This window comes from Leucopleurus acutus (genome assembly GCF_964270905.1).
Source record: "Leucopleurus acutus genome assembly, chromosome: 15".
Classification (NCBI taxonomy): Eukaryota; Metazoa; Chordata; class Mammalia; order Artiodactyla; family Delphinidae; genus Leucopleurus; species Leucopleurus acutus.
Window position 1 is genome coordinate 49,459,988 of NC_139157.1, and position 27,921 is coordinate 49,487,908.

General features: G+C 39.2%; 1 protein-coding gene across 3 annotated transcripts in view; it reads right to left on the reverse strand.

Moving 5' to 3' along the window:
- The window catches only part of FIG4 (FIG4 phosphoinositide 5-phosphatase), a 129,860-nt gene that overhangs the window by 89,870 nt on the left and 12,069 nt on the right, over positions 1-27,921 (reverse strand). For 2 of the 3 annotated variants that reach the window (XR_014326797.1, XM_082856067.1), the window contains exons 2-5: positions 15,987-16,085; positions 14,101-14,224; positions 7,765-7,921; positions 4,437-4,487 (exon numbers count right to left, since the gene is read on the reverse strand). Coding sequence is in view for 2 of the 3 variants with exons in the window: in XM_082856067.1 (XP_082712193.1) it covers positions 4,437-4,487; positions 7,765-7,921; positions 14,101-14,224; positions 15,987-16,085 (431 nt within the window). In the remaining variant the exon portion in view is untranslated. Of the gene's footprint in view, positions 1-4,436; positions 4,488-7,764; positions 7,922-13,769; positions 13,904-14,100; positions 14,225-15,986; positions 16,086-27,921 lie in introns of those variants that run through there. The other variant, XM_082856068.1, reaches the window with a different exon arrangement.

The window sequence follows — 27,921 nt, forward strand, 5'->3', positions numbered from 1 at the left end:
TGCACAAAATTAACAATTTTTATAAGTATCTCTAGCTATATATTTTTAAAACAGAATTTCAGACAGTATCTAGAATTCTTTAGGTTTACACAAATTTGAAAGTATTTTAGTCATATTTTAAGACGGTTACAATTTTGTCTGGAGACTCACATACATATTTTAATTATTTCTTCCTCAATTTATTAATTATCAGATTATTGATTTACTATTTATTTGTTTGAAATTGATTTATTTCATCTGTGAAATTAAATTTTACCACATTTGCTTGATAGAGCCATTAGTCTTACTAGCATCTAATCTCACAGGGGTAAAATCTGTATTAAAAAGTTGGTTTTGGGGTTTCCCTGGTGGTGCAGTGGTTGAGAGTCTGCCTGCCAATGCAGGGGACATGGGTTCGAGCCCTGGTCTGGGAGGATCCCACATGCCGCGGAGCAACTAGGCCCGTGAGCCACAACTACTGAGCCTGCACGTCTGGAGCTTGTGCTCCACAAGAGAGGCCCGCGCACCGTGATGAAGGGTGGCCCCTGCTCACCGCAACTAGAGAAAGCCCACGCACAGAAACGAAGACCTAACACAGCCAAAAATAAATAAATTAATTAATTAAATTTAAAAAAAGTTGGTTTTTCAATCGCATTTACAAGAGCATAAAAAATGCTTAGGAATAAATTTAACGAAGGAGGTAAGAGATCTGTACACTAAAAATTATAAGACATGGATGAAAAAATAAGACACAAATAAATGGAAAGATATCCAGTGTTCATGGAACAGAAGAATTAATATTGTTTAAATGTCCATACTACCCAAAGGCATCTATAGATTCAATACAATCCCTATCAAAATGCCAATGACATTTTCCACAGGAATAGAAAAAAAACAATTCTAAAATTTGTATGGAATTACAAGACTCCTAATAGCCAAAGCAATCTTAAGAAAGAAGGACAAAGCTGGAAGCATCAAACTTCCTGATTTCAAACCTTACTGCCAAGCTATAGCATTCAAAACAGTGTGTTACTGACATAAAAAAGACACCTAGACCAATGGAATAGAGAGCCCAGAAATAAACCCACTCCTATATAGTCAACTAATATTTGACAAGGGAGCCAAAAAGACTAATGGAGAAACGACAGTCTCTTCAATAAATGGTGCTGGGAAAACTGGACAACCACCAGCAGAAGAATGAAATTGGACCCCTGTATTACACCACTCACAAAAAATTAACTCAAAATGGATTAAAGCCTTAAATGTAAGACCCAAAACTATAAAACTATTAAAAGAAAACATAGGAGAAAATTTCCTTGACACTGTTCTTGACAAAGATGTTTTTTGGATATGACACCAAAAGAGCAAGCAACAAAAGCAAAAATAAACAAACTAAAAAGCTTCTGCACAGAAAAAGAGAGTCAGCAAAATACAAAGGCAACTTATGGAATAAAATATTTGTAAACCATCTATTAAGGGGTTAATAGCCAAGATACATAAGGAACTCATACAACTCAACAGCAAACATACAAATAATCCAATTTTAAAATGGGCAAAAGACTTGAATAGACATTTTTCCAAAGAAGACATACAAATGGCCAACAAGTGCATGAAAAGTTGCTCAACATCACAGTAGAGAAATGCAAATCAAAACCACAATGAGATATTACCTCATACCTATTAGAATGGCTATTATAAAACAAACAAAGAAACAGTAAGGGTTGGCAAGGATGTAGAGAAAAGAGAACCTTTTGCACCGCTGGTGGGAATGTAAATTGGTGCAGCCACTATGGAAAAGAGAATGAAGGTTCCTCAAAAAATTAAAAATAGGGCTTCCCTGGTGGCTCAGTGGTTGGGAATCCGCCTGCAAATGCCGGGGACACGGGTTCAAGCCCTGGTCCAGGAAGATCCCATATGCTGCGGAGCAACTAAGCCCGTGTGCCACAACTACCGAGCCTGCGCTCTAGAGCCCGTGAGCCACAACTGCTGAGCCCCGTGCCACAACTACTGAAGCCTGCACACCTAGAGCCCGTGCTCTGGAACAAGAGAAGCCACTGCAATGCGAAGCCCACGCACCGCAACGAAGAGTAGCCCCCGCTCGCGGCAACCAGAGAAAAGGCCGCGCACAGCAACGAAGACCCAACGCAGCCAAAATCAATCAATAAATAAAATTAAATAAATTTTTCAAAAATTAAAAATAAACTACCATATGATCCAGCAATCCCATTTCTGGGTATATATCCAAAGGAAATGAGATCACTATCTCAAAGAGGTATCTGCTCCCCCACGCCCACTGCAGAATTAATGACAACAGCCAAGACATAGAACAACCTGAGTCCATTAACAGATAAATGGATAAAGAAAATGTGGCATATATAAATAATGGGGTATCATTTGGCCATAAAAAAGGAAATCTTGCCTTTTGCAACAACATGGATGGACCTGGAGGGCATTATGCTGAGTGAAATAAGTTAGACAAACAAAGACAAAGACTATGTTCTCACTTACATGTGGAATCTTAAAAAGCTGAACTTATAGAACGAGAGAGTAGAATAGTAGTTGCCAGTGGCAGGGGGAGGAATGGAGAAATGTTGGTCAAAGGGTACAAACTCTTAGCCATAAGATAAATAAGATCTGGATATCTAATGTACAGAGCATGGTAACTATAATTAACAATACTGAATTATATACTTGAAATTTGTTAAGGGAGCAAATCTTAAATGTTATCACTACACGCACACACACACATACACACAATCACAACTGTGTGATGGGATGAAGGTGTAAACTAACCTTATTGTGGTAATCATTTTGCAATATATACATTTATCTATACATGTATCAATCATCACATTGTACAACTTAAACTTACATATGTCAATAATATCTCAATAAAGCTGGGGGGGGTGGAGAGAAGTTGGGCTTTTCCTTTTTTTTTTTTTTTTTTGCGGTACGCGGGCCTCTCACTGTTGTGGCCTCTCCCGTTGCGGAGCACAGGCTCTGGACGCACAGGCTCAGCGGCCATGGCTCACGGGCCCAGCCGCTCCGCGGCACGTGGGATCTTCCCGGACCGGGGCACGAACCCGTGTCCCCTGTATCGGCAGGCGGACTCCCAACCACTGCGCCACCAGGGAAGCCCTGGGCTTTTACTTTTAACAATCAATTCTTCCTGCTTTATTCTAGCTGAATCATAACAATGCAGTATAACTTTCCAGAAGTCTTTAACCTCATATTTTTACTTATGGAATGACTTGTTCAGAACTCAGTATGGGGATGCAGACGAAGCTGAAAATGGTGAATCAGGAGAAGACCATTTCTAACAGTACCACTGAGCTTCAGTAATAACTCACAGAGACTATAAACATAATTAAGCAATAAAGGCTGAAAAGCAAATGATGGAAACAAATACAATGGAAATATATTTTCAATAAACATTGGTGGAAGCAAAAATTATTTCTTGAGGAGCCCTTCACTATACTATTGCTAAATTAATTAACTGTCTTCGGTTTCACATCAATGAAGACATAATCCACTCTACACAGTAGACAAGTTTTTCTTTATTTCATAAAGAAATGGTTAACTATATTAACAGTTTAAAAATAAATTTAAAATAATGCAAAGTACCCCAAAAGTATGTAACACCAATAGCTACAACACTCTGGGTCCTCTTCTAGTCCCATGACTCAAGTCCTTATTGCTATATGCTATTTTATGTTCTACTTTTGAGTTTGGACATTATAGCTGAAAGAAAGTTATTTGGCTACATGGAAAATTCTATTTACCTGGCCTACATATTGGTCACATCATCAGTGGTATAATATTTTATCATGATGCTCTGCTATACTTTGCTTGCTTATTTTTCAATTATCGATATTTGGGTTGTCCCTGTGTTTGTTGGTTTGCTTGTTTGGGCCATGATAAATAGAGAAGCTATTAATGTCCCTTTACAAATAAGGATTAATATTTTATCTCCTGATTTATTACCTTCAGGCATATTTTCATATATACTCAATGCTACGTTCCTCTCCAGGAAAGTTAGTAATTTACAATGCCAGTAGCGGTATATTGGTATTTCAACAGTTCTTCTTATTTTGAATTTATTTTTACCTAATTTTGCTAGATTGTTAAATTGAAAACTGTGAAACTGTTACAACTCTGTATATAGACTGAATGCAGATTTCATTTTTGTAGTTCAAAACTAAAAGATAAGAATATTTCCTTAAAATTCTAATAAAGATGATTTTTATAGTGAGAATAATTACAATTTATCCATTCAAAATTTCAAATATCAGATTTTTAAAAGGAGGAAATACTTGTATTTGTACTATTTTAGATGAAAAACTTTGGCTATTTTAAAAAATAGAATAACTGAAGTACTACTGATTCTGTTTTTACCCTATGGAAAATTATATAAACATTTAAGAGAATGATAAGAGCAAAATTCAGCTCAAACATACCTAAAGTAAAAATTGCTGGACAGGTCCACATTTTGAAATATTCGTAGATACCTGAAAAAAAATGATGACTATAGTTAACAACCTGATGACTATAGTTACCACTGCTATATGATATACATGAAAGTTAAGAGAGTAGATACTGAGTCCTCATAACAAGGAAAGAAATTTTCTTCTTTTTTTTCTTTTTCTTTTTATTGTATCTATATGATGACAGATGCTAACTAAACCTACTGCAGTAATCATTTCACAATATATTATATCTAAGTCAAACCATTATGCTGAACACCGTAAACTAACACAGTGATGTATGTCAATTTTATCTCAATAAAACTGGGGAAAAAAATGACCGAAAAACCCCAAAGCATATTGCATTCACACAACACCATTATTTGTTCATAGCTTAACATATACATATATATACATTTATATTTGTAAATACACTCATTGAAACTGAGAAATTCAATCCATAACTGGAGAAGAGATTTCAACTGGAGCAATTTCTAAGTATCCTGATCATCACTTGAGACCCTTAACTTTAGTTTGACCACTTCCTCATCACTGATTATGCCAGAGAGGGAAAGTCGTGCCCTTACAAACATAGGGCGCTTAGACTTTGGGCAAGACAAAAGTAAATACTGTTCTTGTTTTTACAATATGCTTTGAGGTTGGAGAGAGTAGAGGAACAAAAACAAGCAGAAATGTTTGTGGGTCACCATAATTTTAAGCTGCAAAGTTTTTTTAAACTGAAAAAAAAAGTGCAGCATAAAATGTCCATGTATCTACCACTCAGGATTAATAAATGTTAACACTTTTTCATATTCATTTCAACCTTTTAAAGACACTGATCACGAATGGGTATTGAATTTGTCATATATATATATATATATATATATGAATACACACACACACACATATTTTTTGGCCACGCCGTGCGGCTTGCGGGATCTTAGTTCCCCAACCAGGGATCGAACCCGTGCCCTCAGCAGTGAAAGCGCGGAGTCCTAACCACCGGACAGCCAGGGAATTCCCTCAAATACATTTTCTACATATATTAAGATAGTCATAATTTTTCCCAACAATATTTTAACATGGTGAATTGCTCTAGCAAATTTTATAATGTTGATACAACAATACATCAGAGGGGTAACATCTACTTATCATTTTGTATGAAATGTTTTATGGTACTTTATTTCCTAATATCATACCAAACATTTTTACTTAAATGCATTATTGGATTACATAGTTTTGTAAGTATGGTAAAAGTTTACCTATCCAGTAATAGTATAAGTCCACCTATAACAAGCTATTAAAATAATTGTATCTTATTCTGGATTATTCCATTTACTGTACAATATTAATCACAAGATAAGTTCATTCTTTAAAGACAGTCATATCACTATATAGAAGAGTGTCATTTGTTTTACTATTCTCAGCTGAAGAATCATAGAGATGAGGCTTATAAATAATATAAACCTCTTTAATTTTTCCCCAACCCTTGGATTTCTATGCACTGGCCTGATTCACTTTTTTAAATTAATTTATTTTTTATTGAAGTATTGTTGATTTACAATGTTTCAAGTCTACAGCAAAGTGATTCAGTTATATATATATACACACACGTATATGTATATATATACTCTTTCAGATTCTTTTCCATTATAGGTTACTACAAGATATTGAATATAGTTCCCTGTGCTATACAGTAGATCCTTGTTTTTTATCTATTTTATATATAGCAGTGTGTATCTGTTAATCCCAAATTCCTAATTTATTGCCCCCCCCTCCCCTCTGGTAAATTTGTTTCTTATGTCTGTGAGTCTATTTCTGTCTTGTAAATAAGTTCATTTGCATCATTTTTTTAGACTCCTCTCTGATTCACTTTTATTCAATATACTATGCCTGCCTATAAGCTATAAGAGACATAATTTTTTTGTTAGTATAAGACAAAAGTCCACTCTATCCGGTAAACTCTACTGTGTGCGTGTAAACAAATTATGTTTTAAATACTCCACTTCCAAATACCAAAGACAATGCCACAAAGGTCCAGAAAACCACTATCTAAGAGGGTCTTAAACAAGAGAGCCACACCACCTTTAAATTCCAGTTCATGTATCTAGAACAACACCATGGAAGTACTGAGTGAAATTAAAATCTAAACTGTTACCTTCCCTAAAAACTTATAAGCATGCCTAACTTTGTTCCATTTTAACCTTTATAATATTAAAATAAACCAACTCTAGTCTTTTCTCTATCATTTTATTAATTTATTAATAGCCTTTCCCCACATGCCCAAGGTTCCAGTAATTTCCCCCCAAAACTTTTTAAAGGTTTCAAATCCATAGAAAAATTGGGGGAAAAAATAGTGTAATAAACAGCAGTATATCCTTCACCTGAATTCACTGTTGAACATTTCTCATTATACATTTATACACACATACATTCTCTCTCTTTAAATATACATGTACATTTTATTTTTCTAAACCATTTACAGTAAGTAGCAGACATGATGAAACCTCAGTCCTAAATATTTTATTTTATATCTATTATGAACAAGGACAATCTCCTGAGTAACCACAATATCATTATACACCCAACATTTAATACTGATCCAATATCCCCTAGTATATAGTCCATATACAAACCGTTCCAGTACAGTCCTTTATAGCTGTGTGTGTGTGTGCACGCACGCACGTGTACATGAGCATGCACGCACATGTTTTAATCCTGGATCTAACAGAAATTCAAGTGTTGCGCTTTGTCATGTCTATTCTAAACTCTAGAACAACTCTCTGGCTCTTCCTGTGTTGCACGACATTGACATTTTTGGAGGGTCCAGGCCAGTGTCTTACAGAAAGTACCACAATATGGATTTATCTGATTATTTCCTCATGCTTAGATTTAAGTTAAATATTTTTAGTAAGAAAACTACACAGGTAGTGGGCGTCCTTCCCATTGCTTCACGTTAAGAGGTAAATAATGTCAGTTTTGTCTCATTATTGGTGATGCTAAGTTTGATCATTTGGTGAGTATGTTTGTCATTTTTTTCTCTTTGTAAATAATAAAGATAGTTATGGAGTATGGTACGTTGAGACTGAGTGAATATCTGTTCCTCAATAATAACCTCTCACCTAATGGTTTTAGGAGCCATTGTTGATTCTTGCCCAAATCAATTGTTTTAATGGAGGGTTTTTAATAGCACTTGAACAAAAGCTGTAGCATTCTGAGCCAGTATTTTACATTTTAACATAACATTTATAATCTTTTGACTATGTTTTATTTTCTAATTGGTCAACCAGGTAAAAAAATAGCAGTTACCCCCAGTACATACCTAGCTTCATCAGGATGAGTAATACGTACAGAATCATTGGGTATATAGATCATATTTGTATCTTCAATCTTATATATTGCATGACCTCCAATATCTGCCATCTTCCTCCTTTTGGTTATTAACACAATATAATAGCCTTCTAAAAACCTGACAAAGCCTACACAACAAAAAAAGAAAGATAAATACATTTCCTAAACTTAGTAATGCTTTTAGATACATGTTTAAAAGGCAAAAGACTTTTGACACATTTCCTACTTTATTATTTCTATGATTTACAGCCATACAAATTTTCGGTTGTCTTAGACTTATTCTCTAGAAATATTTATCTCACTTAAAAATATTGCTCTAAACAACCTGATTAAAGAAAGACCATATGTATTAATGTTCAGTAGCACTAAGTTCTCAGCAACACACTAGTTACTGCACAGTCTTGGTTAAAAATGTTCTGGCTCCCAGAACTTTTGCTTCGGGAGCTAAAACTAACTCTCTTGGTTGGTTGGGGGGAGAGGGAGGGGAACACTTCTGAACTGGTTACGTCAGGAGCTCAGCAGAGCCTCTCCCCAGTGAAACAACCAAAACTGGAAAAAATTATAAAAACAAAACAAAACGTTGAAAGTTTCTGGAAATTCTCCTAATGGCATACAGCAAGTGGAGAAACATTTATTCAAGAAAACCTACTAGATCTTGGAAAGAACAGGAAGTCTGTGACATATGAAACATCATTTGTTTCCCTTCTACACCCTTCTCCCAATTCAGTGGGACAGAATATCTACTCCCAGCAGGTGTCGCCAAAAAAGACAGTACCCCTTCCTCCCTCCCCAGCTCTCAGTCTAGAGCCTTGGTTTCTGCTCAGGAGGTGCAGGGCACCAGCATTTCCCATTCCTTCCAGCTCTGTGCTGCAGACGCTTTATTCCAGGCAAGCACATCTGAAAGTGGGGGCTCCTTTCTTCTACCCAGTCCTACTAGTAGAGTGGAGGCTTTACCCCAGCACAAATACTGGATCCCATCACCCCCACTCACTGACAGGGTGAGTCAGATACGGTCACTTACAGCTGACTGCCCATCAGAAACAGTAGAGGCCAGAGGGCTGTGGGATAACATATTCAAAGCACTGAAAGAAAAACTCAACCAAGGATCTTATATATAGCGTAACCATTTTTCAAAACTAACTTTCTTATGTGCATGTGTGGGTGTACTCACTCACTCTCTCTTTCTCTCTCTCTCTCTGTTACACCCTATAAAGCCTGAGCTAGGATCTTGGTGCTATAAATGGCTGCTCTAGATTTGGCAAATACTCATTGTCTGTGTCTTGTTATTCTTAACTGACAAAAAAGAAAATCAGTAATTGAACATATTAACATAAATGAGCCAAAATATATAAAAGACACCTCGTGGATTTTATGAACCTGGCTACTTCTATTAAAACCATGAAAAATACTTATATTTGAGAGATCCACAAAGCACATTTTTAAAAAACGTTCGCTTATGCTCCTCCCCACCTCCCCTTGGAGACTAGCTAAAAACTCCCTGACTAAAGCTAAAGGATTTAAGATAGGAGAAAAAGCTAATGTCAACCTCATTAAAAGTTAGGAAGCAGTTATCCTTTTAGAAGGCTAAAACCTACAAAATTAAGGGGCTTGGAAGCAGCATAAAAACACCCAAAAAAGAGAATCTAATTGGTTTTAAATAATAAATATTCCCAAGATGAATGAGTTTCCCCTTTGTTCTTGCTATATATTTACTTTTTATAGAAAAAAAACCTCTCTATAATAATTTCTTCCAACCTGCATTCCAACTGAATTTTAATTTTATGTTTTCAGCTCTATTTCATCCTACATGTCCCTTCATAATTTTGATGAAGTAAATATACTGCACAAAAGAATATTTTCTACCAGCATAAAATGCTTTCAGCATATTATGAGATTATTTTCTTTTTCCTTTTTACTACCAGTTGGAAACGTCACTCCTTATTAAAAGGTTCCTATCAAATATAACCAACAATTAAAAGGCTTTAGCTTGGCATAGACCTCTGTCAAGAGTCAGCCTATTCATCATTTTAACATACTGAAAACCAGAACAAGTTTTTTCATCTTCATTCTACGTACTTCTGATCCCAGACCAATTTCCCTGAGTGTTTCCCAGATGCCTAGATGACAGTCACCATGCAAAAGTGATTTCTCTCTCTCTGAGTAGAGAAGGCTGTGTCATTTGAGTTGGAAACCAAGCAAAGTAAATTAAAAAGGACAGTGTGAGAGGATGGAGTGGTGTGAAGTTCTGGTGGCTGGAGAGGACCCACAAGCCCACCAACAGGGAAGAGGGCAGTATCCTGCTGGGAGGTCACCGTGTCAGCTAGTCACTATCTTAAAAGCCTTCAGGGGGCTTCCCTGGTGGCGCAGTGGTTGAGAGGCCGCCTGCCAATGCAGGGGACACGGGTTCGTGTCCCGGTCCGGGAAGATCCCACATGCTGTGGAGCAGCTGGGCCCGTGAGCCATGGCCGCTAAGCCTGCGCGTCCAGAGCCTGTGCTCCGCAATGGGAGAGGCCACAACAGTGAGAGGCCCGCATACCGCAAAAAAAAAAAAAAAAAAAAAGCCTTCAGGGAAAACAGCACTCTGGCAGAGAAGTATCAAAAACCACAAGGGACCAAAGTGACTCTCTAACACCAAATCTACTGTTCCCTTACTAGTCTGAGGCTCACACTTTATTGTTGTTTTCCCTGTATCTTGGATCTGCAATCTATTTCTAAGGGTGTTGCTTTAAAGAACAACTGAGTCCATCACTTAGTCTGCTATAATGACACATTGTACTAGCAGCTTACCAGAGTATCTTCTGACAGGTGACACACGCAGAAAAAGGACATATATCAAAAGGGGCTGGATGGTCACAGAGCTGAGAGTAGTAAGGACTACAGGCCACCAGCCACCGACTCCATGTGCGTGCCCCAGGACCAGATAAAACAACTATGTGAGGGATGCTCATGATCCCATCCAGTGGTCTCCCAAGCCTCCTGCTGGCTGCCAAATAACAATGGAGCAGGTCAGAAATGGGCAAGGTAGCTACAGGACAGGATCAATCCATGTCTGGGGACCAGTAATGGTCCCTGTGCTTTCAGTACCAGCCCATGAAAACACAAGTAAACGAATTGAAAGTAAGGGTTTAGAAACATCTGAGTTCATGATCAATGAACTTGCCTTCAACAGGCAAGACTAGTTTGGGTATTACTGAACTTATGTGATGAATCACATGTGGCCCAAGCTGAAGACAAGCTATGCACAGTAGGATCCTGTGTTGGTCTGTGACACATTTCTGGAAAAAATTGGTTGGTCCTTTACTACAGATAGTTGAGAAGCACTGCTCTAGATTCTTATAGATTGTGAATTAAATTAACCATGATAACAGTCCAAAACATCCCAGTCAAAGTGCTATTCACAAATTAGGCATGCTGAAAAAGTTGAGAGAAAATATTTCAGTCACAGAAGACAACCACTCTAGTCCTTTCACACATGTATTATTTTGACAACCAGACTATACATTTTTCAAAGATAAGCATTTTGTGTTTTGCTATTTCAGTAGCCCTCATTATTTCTAAGGCAGTACTAGACAAATCATAGCCTTTTATTTACTCCCTATTTACTCTTAAAGATTCTAAGCTTTATTTACATGGTTGAACTAGAATACATAAAGTGCACTGCCCTGAAAATAACAAATGCTTACTTAGTACATTCCTGTGTCACTCTACTGGTAGGTTAGTCTTTTAGTGACTTCACCATCCAAGGACAGTCTCAAAGATGCCTCAAATTGCGAGAGAAATTGCTACCACAATACCTAAGAATGCCACCTAAGAGAAACACAGAGACACCTTCAGCCCTTACCCAAAGTTTATTAACTAATACTTGTGTATAGAATGAGTATCTGGTTATAAACTTGGTCATCAATTGATTAAAATAAAGCTTGGTTTTATAAGCTTAGTTATCAACAGATTTAAAATGAGGCAAGGATGAATTGGGAGACTGGGATTGACATATGTACACTAATATGTATAAAATAGATAACTAATAAGAACCTGCTGTATAAAAATAAATAAAACAAAATGAGGCAAGGAATATTGCTAAAAGCAAATATGCCCAGAACAATGAAGAATGATGAAAGTACCATTACAACAACACAGTACAGCATCTAGAGGGCACTTAGTGTAAAGGCAAACTGCCCAATACAACTCCAGAACACCCGAGGGCAGCTATTTTTAAACATAGGTCAATAACTGATCTTCAATTCGTTATACTTAATCATCAAGGAAGGTTCAATTTTGAATAATTAACCCTGGCTAATGAGGCATTCAATATTACATACACTTTAGGAAATTTCCATTTTAAAAAGCTGTAATAAAGTATCAGCATTTAAAGGAATGAATTTAACCTATTAAGTAACTAATTAAGCCTACTGTATTTGAGACACATTTTACTTACAAGTTTTTTTTCTTTAACATATAAGTAACACTTAAAGTGGAATTTAACACATATGGAATGTATGGAATTTAAACATATGAACTCACTTGACATACACCGACATGCACACGCCCACAAACAGGTACCCATTAAACATGAAACCTCAAGGGATTTGTCAAGACTGAGCAGAATGTACAGAGAAGGGGCCAGTCCTATGGAGAGGAAATCAATCACACCTACCACTCTCAACTTTCCCTGGCAGCCGCCTAAGGCACAAAATGCACCTAAATGGATTACACATCGAAGGGCTATGAGAGCACACGGAGAAAAATGAACTGCAAATACGGCGGAACATGAATGGTCAAAGTCTCAACAAATATAGGGTCACCAAAGAGAAAGTACTAATCAAAAAAATGAACATGAGAATATGAAACTATATAGCATAGTTCAGACCATATTAATTTTGTTAGCATCTATAGACACCAATCACTCAGTCAATATTGCATACAGTCCAGTAGGTTTAAGAAGCAGAGAGAGAATTTTCTAAGTGTTAAAAAAAAAAAAAAGACTCAAAATAAGGCTCTGCCAACAGGGAAGCTGAGATACAACTGCCCTCTGCTTGGCTTCCAAGGTCCCAGTGACCTGGCCTCACCCAACTACTTGCCAGCATCCCAGGACCCATGGGCATCTTCATGCCCGCACCTCTGCTGTTGCCCCTACTGGAGCTCTCTCCTCCCTTCCCCACAACCATCCAAATCTTGCTTCTCCTCCAGGGTCCAGCCTGAGTCTCATCATCTTCAGGAAATCTTTCCTTGTCATTCCAGGTCCAAAAAGTCTACCTCTTATGTAATCTCCAATACCATTTACCTTTGACTACACAGCTGGGCTCTTAATTCCAATCCTGGAGTTGTTTTCATATGCACTGGGTTTTGTCCCCCATCCTAGTCCAATCATCTTAAGACTCCCCGGGACAAATCCATGGTAGAGCAAAGACAGGTTTACTGACCCACTAAGGACAACACACCAGAAGAACTGTGAGGCATCTCACAAATGCCCCACAAGCCAGACCACAGACTACTTAAAGGCCAAGGCCATTTCTATACTTGTTCATGAATAAATATAGGCGTTATTATAGGATTTGGGGACACGATTAGGTAAAATTTAAACAAAGAGACTCAAACCAAAGCAAGACTGTATGTAAAGAGATAAACATCAAGTCTAGATTGTGAAGCAGACTCATGGTCTCATTTCTTTGAAAGCAGCAAAGTTAGCAGAGCTGTAGACTGTTGTGACCAGAAACCACTTATCTGAAACTCTGCATGAGTTATCAATCGAGGCTGCTTCACTGTGTCAAAATGACTTAGCTCATACAGGCAAGAAGGGCATGTTTTCTCTTACTGACACAATTTTAAAGAGCAAAGTTTCTGATAGTCTGTGATTTTAGAGAACAAAGTTTCTCAGTGAGTAAGAAAGCAGTTGTCATTCAGAGAAAGGGGTTATGACACTTTACACTGTAGCATGTCCTTGGGAGAGATTCCTCTTAATTTAAAAGCTGGTTTTACCTGTATCTGTTTTTCCAGCTGATGTTTACAGTCGAAGCCAATTTTTACTTTTTCATTCCTTGACAAGACAGACTCCTTAAAGGTCCACACCATCGCTACATTTGTTCCTATCCCACACGAAACTGAACACAGTCCTAAGCACATAGCAGATGCTATATAAAGGCTGTTTGATACTTGGCTGATAGATAATTCAGTTTTAAACAACCAAAGCCAAAGAGGATGGGTCATATTTATAAACCTATATAAATATAAGCCTTGCAAACTATCTTCAAGGAGTCTATGTAGGAAAAAAAAAAAAAAAGAGGTAGTAAGAGGGATGCATGTTTCTTACCTACAACACCAAAAGCTGAAACAGCTCGAAATAACCCGGATGATCCTTTCTGTCCCATCTTAGTCCTATTTCCTAGATCCAAGCGGCCAAGAAGTTCTCGCACTTCTTGCTGAGTATATACATGCTAGAAATAAGCAAATTTAATCTGTAAGGTTGTGCTCGCTTTTTAGGTTCATTATTTAGTTACCCCTGAAAATTAGAAGTTGCCTACAACTTTACATCATTAGCTATTTCAGAGAAGTATATATAATAGTGCAGGACTAAGCTACAATTTAAAAAAGCCAACAAATTCTTTTTTTTAACATCTTTATTGGAGTATAATTGCTTTACAATGGTGTGTTAGTTCCTGCTTTATAACAAAGTGAATCAGCTATACATATACATATATCCCCATATCTCCTCCGTCTTGTGTCTCCGTCCCATCCTCCCTGTCCCACCCCTGTAGGTGGTCGCAAAGCACCGAGCTGATCTCCCTGTGCTATGCGGCTGCTTCCCACTAGCTATCTATTTTACGTTTGGTAGTGTATATATGTCCATGCCACTCTCTCACTTCGTCCCAGTTTACCCTTCCCCCTCCCCGTGTCCTCAAGTCCATTCTCTACCTCTTCGTCTTTATTCCTGTCCTGCCCTAGGTTCTTCAGAACCGTTTTTGTTTTTTTTTTTTTAGATTTCACATATATATGTGTTAGCATACGGTATTTGTTTTTCTCTTTCTGACTGACTTCACTCTGTATGACAGTCTCTAGGTCTATCCACGTCACTACAAATAACTCAATTTCGTTTCTTTTTATTAAAGCCAACAAATTCTTTAACGTTAGCAGTTAAGGGTGGTTCCTGGATCCCAGGCTGCTGTACTAAAAAGGTGTATCAAAACCTTATCTTCTGGACAGAGATTCAGAGATTTAAGGTACCCACAGACAAGTTTCAAGAAATCTATAAACCCCTTAAAATTGTATGCAAAGCTTTGGTTAAACGTGCATATGTGCATTTTTATGAGAAGGCCCATAGCTTTCCTTAGATTCTCAGAGAGATCCCTGATCAACCACTCCTACCCACAAAGAAAGCCAAGAATCATTACATTATATTAATAAAAACTCCCAGATGGTGTGTGTGTTGGGGATGGGATAGGAACCACGACACCCAGGAGTACAGGAAGTCACAAAATACAATTTATCTAAAATTATTATAACATAGAAAATAGCTTTGCAAAGAGCTTATGTAAAATGGCTTCCAAACTGTAGCTACTAACATATTTGAAAAACCAGGCATCTACATGGATTCAGAAATATTCACAGACAGGAACCTCAATACAAAGGGTCAGTTAGGTGCTCTCATTTGAGAGTTAAAATTAACTGGTCAATTCCACCTTATTGTACTTCCCTTTTGACTAAAAGCCTCATATTTTTGAGCCACCTGAATTAAGCCTGTATTTCCAACTCTGGATAATATAACATCTGGATAAGAAGAGCTTAACATTTCTCCAGCAAGTGATCAGAAGAGACCCTACCAGTCCTTTGTGACTTCAAGTAGCTTCATATTAAAGCAGAGTAATAACTAATCTCTTTGGTGGATGAAATACTAAGAATTATATTGAATCCTTAAAATGGAACTCCTTTAAGAAAATACATTCATTATCTTACCCAAAGAGTTTGCTTTGTAAAACAAATCAAAATGAGGGACAAAGTGTAATTCTGGCATACTTTCCGACATCAGTAATTTCCAGAAACCAGATAAAAGATTCAAATTCTAGCCAACCATGAAAAATTATAATTTTTAGATGTATGATAAAAAAAAAGTATATGTCACTAGAAGCTGTAAGGATACTTCATATCCTGTAAACAACAAGTACAAGTTTCTGTTTGTATTCAGGTTTTCAAGATACTTACCCTATCATCAATTATTACCAAATCTTTTGGTTCTGTTCTATCAATTTTCAAAACACGATATTTTGTTTCTGCATGATTGCTCCCAACTAGAAAGTATCTCTATAAATAAAAAGAAATGTCATTAGTTTTTTAAGGCAGTTTGCCTTATACACATTTTATAGTCACTTCAATTTTTTAAATTAAATACAGTAAAGTTAGGTTACTTTTTAAAAGAAATATTTCTGTTAAGTATAACTGGCAGATTAAAGAAAGGCTGATTCTAAAAGGTCAACTTTAAAATTGAAATATTCGTAGTGGTGTCATGATAAGCATCAGTCTGATATTTAAAATGTACCCAGTAACCAGGCCAGATGAATTTAATTATATTATACAGAGATTAACCTGATTGGAGACTCATGTTTAAACTTTACCAGGAAGCAGCAGCTCTGGTAAGAATTAGAAAGCTCAACACATAATTAGGAATGCTTACACAATTATAGCTAATTGATATAAATCAATATCAAATATTGATATTTTAATCAAATAAATCTTTACAAATTTTCTGTAGAAGACTAAAAATGACTTTAATATAACAACTATAAAAATCCACCCCTAAGTCCTATAAAAGATTAAAATGAGTGTACTTTCCCAAATGGCTTTTTATAGATAAGCTACAGGAAATAATTAATATTCTTTCTTTTCTGACACACTTCCTTGGAGTGTGTGTAAAAATACAGAAAAATAATCATCCTATATTCAAAGAAAATGCTTTTAAGAAAACCTAAACCAGATGAATAAGTTTTGAATTGTGTTTAAGAAAATAAGTAAAACTCCATTAGGAAAAATAAATTCAAGATATTTTGCTTCAAAAAAGTCCTTTGAAGTGACACTTTTTCAACACTGCAAAAACTGAGAACACATTGCCACCATCAACTGGCATCTAACCATCTCATAGGTCACATAGATACAGATACACAAAGCAATTAAATAACAAATAAGATTCTCCAGATTAATGGCCAAACTGAAGTATGTAGACCACAGGATCTCAGAGCAGGAAAGATTAATGTTGGGTACTACAGATGCAGAAAACGTCAGAGGAGTTAAGACTTGAATTAATAAGCCTCAAAGGATGGGGAAGATTTTTTAAAGTAAGAATTTATAACAGAAGATTTGTACAACAGAATATAAGCACTTGGTTATGTTGTTTTAATGCTAAATCTGTAGAAATAGATGGATTTTTAAATTATTAAGTATATATCTGTTTATAAAGATCTGACCTAGACTTCCAGATTATAAATAACAAAACTCTATGTTAAAAGATGATGGCTTAGCCCAGACTTAAGGGGAAAGCTAACCAAAATACTGCATCCCTCATCTCCTAGGGAGAGGTAGAGTCTGGATGACAGTACCAATTATCATGAGGTAGAAATAAAGCAATTATAATAAAAAATTAGTAAACTAATTCGAGACATCCAGTGGCCAGGATGCACTGGGGAAGCAGTTAGAAGGGCAAGGACACAGTGAGAGGGAATAAGTCCAACGTTCTCGGGATGACCTCAGCGAATTCCTCCCTGAGACCCTACCCACCCCTGAGAGGAGACCACGGTCACCAGCCTAATAAAATCAACCTCAGAAGAATGGTTTGTAAACTATACATGTTTGTTAGCAGAAAAGGGAGCCAGCTTCTTGAGGACTTGAGGAAAAACAGTTCCCAGGAAAGGAAACAGCAAGTGCAAAGACCTGAAAGGGGAAGAAGCCTGGCGAGTTTGTTAGAGGAACAAGATTAAAGGAGAAGATGCTCATAAAACACCTAACACAGTGAATAGTGTTCAATACAAAGAAGGCACTCAATGAGTGTTACTTCCTTTTCTTTGCTTTCTTTTTAAGATGTCAGCGAGCCTATGCCATTGTATTTGAGAAAAAGATCCCCAAAAGAGAGGAGAACAGAGATACCCCAGAGGGAAAAAAGCATATGCAACACCAGAATGGAACCAGAGTGGGAAAATGCACAAATCTATTAGTAATCTGTCTTTGTCCTCAGGAGAGATGAGCATGCAAATTAACAACCATGAACAACAGCGTGCTGTAATAGACGTCTGAACTGGACGTGACGACAACATAGGAAGGGCACTTCACTCATTTGGGGAGGGTCAGAGCAAGCTAGCCAGAGAGGCTGGTATTGTCCTGATGCTGAGTTTGGCCTTGAAGGACCTCTAGACAGGACCTGATGTACTGAGCCAAGATAGGGCACGTGACACCCACCCCCTCCCGCCTGCCCTCGCCAAAGAACGTTTGCTTATATCTGAATTTAGCACTTCCTCTGAGCACCTTGTGCAAATTTGTTTGGGGCAGGTCTGCCCCCTTCACCTAAATATAAACAGCTCAGGAGTCTGGGGCTAACCCCCTAACCCCTGTGGTTTTAAATTCTAGTCTAGTAGCACAATCTGGTTCCACAGGCACTGGGTAAATGTTAAGTGAAAGAACCACCACTCACCACGGACTAATCATTTAATCTGCTGGGTAACTTTCTACAACATTTATACTAACCCACCTTGTTTGGTTCCCTACACAGAAAGACAGCCCTTTTAAGTCAACCACTCAGTAAAAGGAGGCACATCACAGCTTTAAGAGAGGTAAAACCCCTGAGTGAAATTCCTAGAATTTCAATAGATCCTAGGGAATCTAAAGATGAACTGTAGTAGGACTATGATTTAGCAGTTTGTAATAAAAAGACACATATAATTCCTGGGATGCGAGTGGGCAAATGCACTACTGGCCTTTGGAGCACACACAGGAGGGCAGATCTACACCCCTCTTATCCAGACACTTGCATGAAGTCTACTCCACGAAGCAGAGGGGCCAAGGCAAAAATCCAAAGAATTCAGAGGCAGATCAGAGTAGAGAGAAAGAAACGGAAAGCAGTGCAACTATCCACATTCTCTATTTATTTTTTTAAGGAGAAAAAAAACAGTTTATTAACACATGCATCGAGCCTACATATGGGAGAACCCAGCAATGAGTAACTCAAAGGGGTGGTCTGAACTTGAGCTTATATATAGCATCTTGACAAGGGACCTCTGGGACAACATTAAACGCACCACATTCTCTATTAAAGTGGTCTAAGAATCTTGAAAATGTTTTGTGCGGAGAGGAGCGACCTCTTGTGGATCCAGTGAAGTGAGAAAGAAAACCAGAGCTCTCAGCTGTGTACAGAATCACTCTCCTGCACTGCCCTCTGGTGGGCGGTTCACCATCGACCTTCACATCAAATTTTTAAGAAGTAACTTTTCCAGAAAGGCCTTATTTCTACTTAGTTTTATTTCCATCTTGTTAAATAAATCAGCTCTATAATTATGTATATACTTAAGCTTTATTTAATATTATGCTTCAAAATGAATTTCAGCATTTTGGGGCTTAAAAATTGCCCTGGGGCTTCCCTGGTGGTGCAGTGGTTGAGAGTCCGCCTGCCGATGCAGGGGACAAGGGTTCATGCCCCGGTCCGGGAAGATCCCATATACCGCGGAGTGGCTGGGCCCGTGAGCCATGGCCGCTGAGCCTGCGCGTCCGGAGCCTGTGCTCCGCAACGGGAGAGACCAAGGCAGTAAGTGGCCCGCATACCCAAAAAAAAAAAAAAAATTGCCCTGAAATATCTTTTCCTTAAATTCTTCTCCACTGTTGATTTTTTCTAATTTTTTTATTTTGAAGATTTTCAAATCCACAGTAAAATGAACAGAATAGTACAATGAAAACCCGTATATCACTCACCTAGATTCACCAATTGTTAATGTTTTGCTACATTTGTTTTCTCCCTCCTTCCTTCTTGAGATAAGCATTTTCCCCTTTTGAACCACGTGAAAAACCAGTTGCAGGTATCGTAATACACCATCCCTAAAAACCTCAACTTAGGGGCTTCCCTGGTGGCGCAGTGGTTGAGAGTCTGCCTGCCAATGCAGGGGACACGGGTTCGAGCCCTGGTCTGGGAGGATCCCACGTGCCGCGCGCGGAGCAACTGGGCCCGTGAGCCACAACTACTGAGCCTGCACTCTAGAGCCCGCGAGCCACAACTACTGAGCCCGCGCTCTAGAGCTCATGAGCCACAACTACTGAGCCTGTGCGTCTGGAGCCTGTGCTCCGCAACGAGAGGCCACGACAGTGAGGGGCCCATGCACCGTGATGAAGAGTGGCCCCTGCTTGCCGCAACTGGAGAAAGCCCTCGCACAGAAATGAAGACCCAACACAGCCAAAAATAATAAATTAATTAATTAATTATTTTAAAAAAGCTGACGCAGCCACAGATAAAATAAAAATAAATTTTAAAAAAACCAAAAAAACCTCAACTTGTATTTCCTAAAAACAAGGACATACTCCCACATAATCATAATACCATTGATACAATATTACCTATATACAATCCACCAAATTTCCCCAAATAGCTGGCTTAAAAAACAAAACGGAATTCAATCAAGGATCCTGCATTGCATCCGGTTACCAGGTCTTTTTTATTTATTTTATTTTTGGCTGCATTGGGTCTTTGTTGCTGCACATGGGCTTTCTCTAGTTGCTGCGAGCGGGGTCTACTCTTCATTGCGGTGTGTGGGCTTCTCATTGCGGTGGCTTCTCTTGCTGCAGAGCACAGGCTCTAGGCACACGGGCTTCAGTAGTTGTGGCTTGCAAGCTCAGTAGTTGTGGCTCGCAGGCTCTAGAGTGCAGGCTCAGTAGCTGTGGCACATGGGCTTAGTTGCTCCACGGCATGTGGGATCTTCCCAGACCAGGGCTCGAACCCGTGTCCCCTGTATCAGCAGGTGGATTCTTAACCACTGTGCCACCAGGGAAGTCCCAGGTCTTTTATTAAAAATGTCTTTTAAACTAGAACAGTCCCTCTGCCTTTACTTTCAAAGACTGTCTTTCAGAACATTTTTAAAAGTTCACATTTTTAACACCAATTTTCCTGGTTCCCTATTGACATCATTCACTTGGCCATTTACCAGTGAATGTCTCATGCGCCAGGCACTGGGCTAGACACCTAAGGGCAAAGATAAATTGAAGATAGATTCTGGGCATAGAACTTGCTAATGGATTAAATTGGAAAAGAAGGAGTAATCAATCCAATTACTTTTGCTTGATGAGCAACTAGCTACATGGTGGTGCCACTTACGGATGTAGGCTTGACTGGAGAAGAAGCAGGTTTGAAGGAAAAACAAGATTTCTGTTTACAACATTCCCAAAGGGATCAAGTGGGAACTGAGTCTGGAGCTCAGAGGAGAGATCTCAGAGGGTGTCATCTGCACATAAATGGCATTTAAAGTGAAGTCATGGGACTGGATTAACCTCCTTGGGAGAGTAAAGATCAAGACAGAGCCAAAAAAAAACCCCACAAAAAACAAAACAAAAAAAACCCTAGCCTGAGGCAATCTAAATAAAATTATTTAGAAGCTGAATATGGAGAAGGAACCTGCTGGGAAGACTGAGAGGAAGGGCAGCTGGAGTCATCAAAGCAAAGGGAGATGATTTGGAAAAGAAGGGAGCGGTCACTGCCACATCAAATGATGCTGAGAGGTCAAGAAAGATGAGGACAGAGAAGTGTCCAGGGGGTCTGACAATAAGAGCTTGTGAGTGGCTGTTCCAGGGGCAAGGGGCAGTCTCCGTGAAGTGGGGGCAAAATCCACAGCAGAGCTGGGTGGAGAGCAAATGGGTAGCCTTCTGGGTAAAGACAGAGGAGTGAACACCTCTGTTCCTCTCAGAAGCCTTGCGAAAATCATAATAAAGTTTTTTATGGTCATTTGTTTTAGACATAAGCCCCAAGGGCAAAAGAAAGAATGAAGTAGCAGCAAAAAAAATCATTTGAAACTGAAAAGCATGCCCAAGAGAGCTGTGGGAAGTCAAGAAGCAATCTAATTTATACTACAGAATCTCCAAAGGCACGGAAATCTGTGGCATCTTTTATCTCTGGAGGTAGGAGTATAAAATTTCGGAAAACTGAAGGTAAAAAGGAGCTAGCACAGCTTCTAAAGAGGGAAAAAAAGGCTTCAAACTAAAGATCAAGAATAGTGAAACACTGGGACTTCCCTGGTGGTTCAGTGGTTAAGAATCCGCCTGCCAATGCATGAGACATGGGTTCGAGCCCTGGTCCAGGAAGATCCCACATGCCGTGGAGCAAATAAGCCTGTGCACCACAACTACTGAGCCTGCGAGGCACAACTGCTGAGCCCACATGCCACACTACTGAAGCCCGCATGCCTAGAGCCCATGCTCTGCAACAAGAGAAGCCACTGCAATAAGCCTGTGCACTGCAACGAAGAGTAGCCCCCGCTTGCCGCAACTAGAGAAAGCCCACACACAGCAACAAAGACCCAACACAGCCATAAATAGATAAATGAATGAATGAACACTAGAAAGTCTCCACAGCAACACTGAAGGTGGAAGACAGGGACATAATGCCTTCAAATTTTTAAGGGAAAATTAATATCAATCTTTAATTCAACATTAAACCTATCAATCAAACCTGAGGGTAGGATAAGAACATTTTCAGAAATGTATGGGCTCAAAAAACTTCCTGTCCATGAACCCTTTTGAAACAGGAGGGAAGGGGGTAGGGCACAACCTGTAAAAGAATGACATAGCTCGAGGACATGACATAAACTGATTTGAACCAAATAGGTCCAGGATGGCAGATGTCAACTTCCACTAGACTTGAGCCTCAGTATACATTGCATTGCATACATGTGCATTGTAACACATCAGCAAGCTAAATGACACACCAAGCACCATGACAGTTCCAAGACCGACCATAAAGGTCAAAAAGTGGGTGGTGACCCAATTCCTGGAAATGCCCTCCCCTTCCCCAAAATAACTGAAACACTCCTCCCACTCATTAGCCTAAAAATTATCCACCCCTAAACTGACAACCCTGTACCCTGGTGCCTCTCTTGCCTTCTGAGATGGCCCACACTCTGTCTGTGGAGTGTGTTTCTCTCTAAATAAATCCACTTCTTACCTATCAATCTGTCTCTCCCTGAATTCTTTCTGCGATGAGACATCAAGAACCTGAGCTTCATTAAGACCTGAGACCAGGGTGTAATCTCAGTTAAAAGACTGTGGGTTCAAGTCCCAACCTGGGTTTTGGCTGGATTCGAGTCCCAGCCTGTGGGTTGAAGCCCCAATCTGAGTCACACAAGTTTCACTTTCTCATGAAGCAACTGAAGGAGGTGCTCCACCAAAATGAGGGCATAAATCAAGAAAGAAAAAAATACAGGCTCTGGGAAAGTCAGGAGATCATCACAAGAGAGGTTGCTGAATGATGGTCAAGGGAGATCCAGGATGGAGGCTGTGCTGGAGGCCTTGGGAGCAACCAGTCCAGATTTGAGCCACTGCTTCAAGAAGATGAAGCCAGTAAGAATACCTAACATATGTGAATGTGCTGAGAAGAGACTTACATATCTGGAAAGTTGGGGTTAAATTCTTAGTAATAACTAGAGATTGTAGGAAGAAGGAAAGGTCATCTCAAGTACTGGCAGTCTGAAATTCAAATGGTGAAGGTGAAAAAGGAGGTAAATAAAATGCCCAAAAGCAACTGGGAAGGAAAAGGGAGCAGTAATTGGAGTGTACAAGACTTCCATAAATCAGGCACACATCAGCTAGACTGCCTGAATGCATGCATAGACGCGGATGAGATGAATCGACTCCGCGGGGGAGAACATCTGTGTATGTTAGTAGATTTGTTGGGGGGTGGCGGTTTGGCAAGAACTGGGGTGGAAAATTAGGATACCAAAAAAAGCTACCTTAAAATGCCTATTAAGATAGAAGATGATCTGAGCTGGCTCTCTTCTGAAAGTTAAGTATCAAGAAAATCTTAAAATTTCAATATGTAGCTTTAACAGCAGTGACTTGGTTTAAAGATGAATGTCTTTCTAAAATATATACCTGAACTCCAAATGGAATACAATAGGTAATCCACTTAACAGGAAATTCGGTATCTACTAACATTATCATCTCCTTTGATAATGACAGGCTAATTAATCACTCACTTTTCAGCTGAGGGAAGAAAAATCAGCCTCCTTGAAAGAGGAGACATTTTAGGTTGTCTGACAGCTTCAATTAATACTAAACTTCACTTGAACTTTCAGAATAAAGGTATTATTTTTAAAGATCATCACGAAGTTACTTCTCACAATCTTTAACAATCTTGCAGGCCTGCCACCTCTGATGCCTGCAATCCCACAACGGGTAACACAGTCCAGAAAGGGAAAGGAGCCTCTGATAGAGAGGGATGTCGCCAAGCTCACTCTTCACAGCTTCAGGGCTTTACTGATGGGCAAGTGTCAAATCACCTCTAGAAACAAGTGGAAACTTTGTCACCTCCAATCACATCTTCTAAATCTGCTATCATCACCTTGATTCTCTCTCCAGTTTATATCATTTGGTTCCCAGTTCCACAGTCCCTTAGTGAACCACATCCTATGCTGTCCTCTCCTATCTCCTAATTCCCAAATCAAGACTAATAATCAAGGGCTAATTAAATAAGCTACATTCCTCATGAAGTGATTCTTACTTATTTTATTCTGTTTCATGTGATGGGGTGGGGAGGAGGGAGAAGCTTCCTTAAATCTTTTTAGAACCAGGCAGGAATTAAATAAACACAAAGATACAAACATACACACTAACAATTCTGAGCTAGCAAAAGTAAAAATTATCTTAACAACTTCACTCCCACAAAACACATGCAGACACAAAAATCTGCCACAGTTCCGTTCAGCTACCAATTTTAAAGTTAACTGCTTTGTGTTCATTTCTTTGTTATGAAATGGTCACTTATTGCAATGGTAAGACCCCTAGGGCATCATGTATTAAAGGCTAGAAACTGGAAATCATCTAAGGTAAACTGCAGTTTTCTTCCAGGATAACTTCAGATTGCTAATCACCTGTGGGCAACTCCTAGTTGCACTGGGGTGTATGAGCATCAGGGCTGGATCTGGCCTTGGTTTATCTGTAGGCCTGGGTCACATGAGCCAAAGGACAACATGAAGGTGCTGAGTGACAGAACAGGTAAAGCTCTGGAGGAAGCAGAACCTTCCCAAGGCCAGAACTGTATTTCCTGCACGCTATCTAGCAACCCATCTCCCTTTCCTCTCCAAACAGTCCTCAAAATCCACCTCTAAACACAAGGTGACAATGCCAACATGAACCTCACCTCGGGGCAATTCTACCGACTTTCCCTTGTAAATGAAGGCTCAGTATAAGAGGCACCCTATCTTGCTCACTGTCTCTTTTGTTCCTCAATGTGTCCCCTAACTCCTTCACAACCAATTAATACCCTCCCCATCAACCAAAACAAGAATGCCCATTTCTTTCATACACGTGTCGACAATGACTTTGGTCAATCTTTCCAATCTTTGCCATTCTGACAAGTGAAAAATGGGAATCTATTTTCACATTATTACTTTAATTATTAGCAAGTTGAACATCATTTCATATTCATACTTTTTTGGCAAATCACCTATTCAGGTCCTTGTCCTTTTTGTCAGGTGTTTCATTTTTCAGTTTTATAAAAAAAAAAATTTGCATATAAGAATATACTGCTTTATCTATTGTTCAGGCTACTAATACTTTTTCCACAGTCTTTTGACTATTTTTCTACTTAGATTTATAGTTTTAAATGCTTTATATTAGAAAAGAAAAAAATTAAGTCAATGATCTAAATTTGTACCTTATGAAGCTAAAAAAAATGAACTGATCAACCCAAAATCTATAAGAGGAAGAGGCTTATCTATAAGCCTAAGAGCAAAAATTGATTAAACAGAAAACAAACAATAGAGAAAATTAACCAAGTCAAAAGTTGGTTCTTTCAAAAGAGTAATAAAATTGATAAATGCCTAGCAAGGTGGATCCAAAAAAATGATAAAGAACACAAAACACCAATGTCAGGAATGAAAGAAGGAGCTTCACTACAAATCCTATAGAGATCAAAAGGTTAATAAGGGAACATTATGAACAACTTGATGCCAGTAAATTCAACAACTAAGATGAAATGGAAAATTTTACTGAAAAACACAACTTATCAGAAGTGATTTAAGACCCACTGAAACTCTGCATAGCTCTATACCTACTATAAAAAATGATTATCAAAATTTGCCCAACAAAGCAACTTCGAGTCCAAATGCTTTCAGTAGTAAATTCTAGCAAACTTATAAAAAATCGAACAGGAAGGGGATCAAGATGGCAGAATAGGAGGATGCAGAGCTCACCTCTCCCCATGAACACACCAAAAATATATCTACATGTGGAACAATTCTCACTGAAAACAAACTGGAGACTGGCAGAAAGACTCATACAGCCAAGACTCTAAGAGCGAGCACATGGTGTCAAGTAGGAGGGGAAGAGAAGCAATCAGTTTGGGACCTGGGCCCCTGGGAGGGGACACAGAAGAGGAGGGGGGTTACATGGGCTTGGAGATATCCTCCCCAGGGGGTGAGTAGTTCGAACCACATATTAATAGGGCACCCCAGCCCTGGGGTCAGACACCAGGAAGACAAGTCCTCTTAACTGGTTTGAAAACCAGTGGGACTGACAGCAGGGCTGTAAAAACCTAGACTTCACTTGTGAAGAGCACACACATGCTCGCTTACTCCTGAAACAAGGCAGAGGAAGCAGATTGAAACTGACCAGGATTCTGGCCAGCTTCCAATGACCGTGCGCCGGCCTGAGATAAGCACTGGCGCCAGACTCTCTTGCTCTATGGAACACTAGGGTAAAGCTTGCTGCAACTGAGGAGAGCATGCAACTCTGGGGTACATCACCAGCTTGGACCAGCAGGACATCTGAATGGGGCAAGGGCAGCCATTCCTGGTGCTCAGGGAGGAAAAAGATTGGAAGCAATATGGAACTCTGACTGGTGTGCTGAGACTGCCCTAGTGCACCCTGGCCTACAGCAGGCACCACTCTGGCCCCTCTTCTCCAGCGGTGAAGGTGCCAAAGCTGGGAGGGGGGAGAGCACACACTTAGAGGCAACAGAACCAGCTCAGACCTGACCCTCCAGCAACTTGGGATCTGACCCCGCCGATAGGGTGGTGTAGGCCAATGAGCAGAGAGAAGCCCTGGTTCACGCTTGGCTATGGTTCCAACCCCTCCATCCCCAGGCCCACCTCTTACCAAGGTGATAGCTACCAGCACACCACGGGGAAAGACATGACTCATGCTCACAACAGATCTAGCTCTCCCACCAAAGCCACTGGGTACATGCAGACTGTAAAGGGACACTCCCACAAGAGGACACCATTCAATACCAGGCTAGGTAACTATTTCACCTAATTTCACAGGGCAGAGAAAGTTAAGTGAAATGAGAAGACAGAGGAATTTCTTTGAAATAAAAAAATGAGGAAAAAACCACAAAAAACAACTAAAGAAACACAGATAAGTAATTTACCAGACAAAGAGTTCAAACCATTAGTAATAAGAATGCTAATTGAACTAGGGAAAAGAATAGATGAACAAACTGAGAATTTTAACAAGGAACTAAATATAAAAAGAGAACCAGTCAGAACAAAAGAATACGATAACTGAAAAACACTAAAAGGAATTAACAGCAGACTAGATGATGCAGAAGGATGCATAAATGATCTGGAATACAGTATAATGCAAATCATCCAATCTAGGAAGTAAAAAAAAAAGCAAATTTAAAAAATGAAAACAGTTTAAGGAACCTCTGAAACAACATCAAGTGTACAAATATTCACATTATAGAGGTGCCAGAGGAAAAGAGAGAAAGGGGTCAAAAATGTATTTGAGGGACTTCCCTGGTGGTCCAGTGGTAAAGAATCCACTTTACAATGCAGGGGACATGGGTTTGATCCCTGGTCAGGGAACTAAGATCCCGCATGTGGCGGGGCACTAAGCCCACGCACAACTACTGAGCTGGCATGCCTCAACTGGAGAGGCTGCGTGCCACAAACTACAGAGCCCA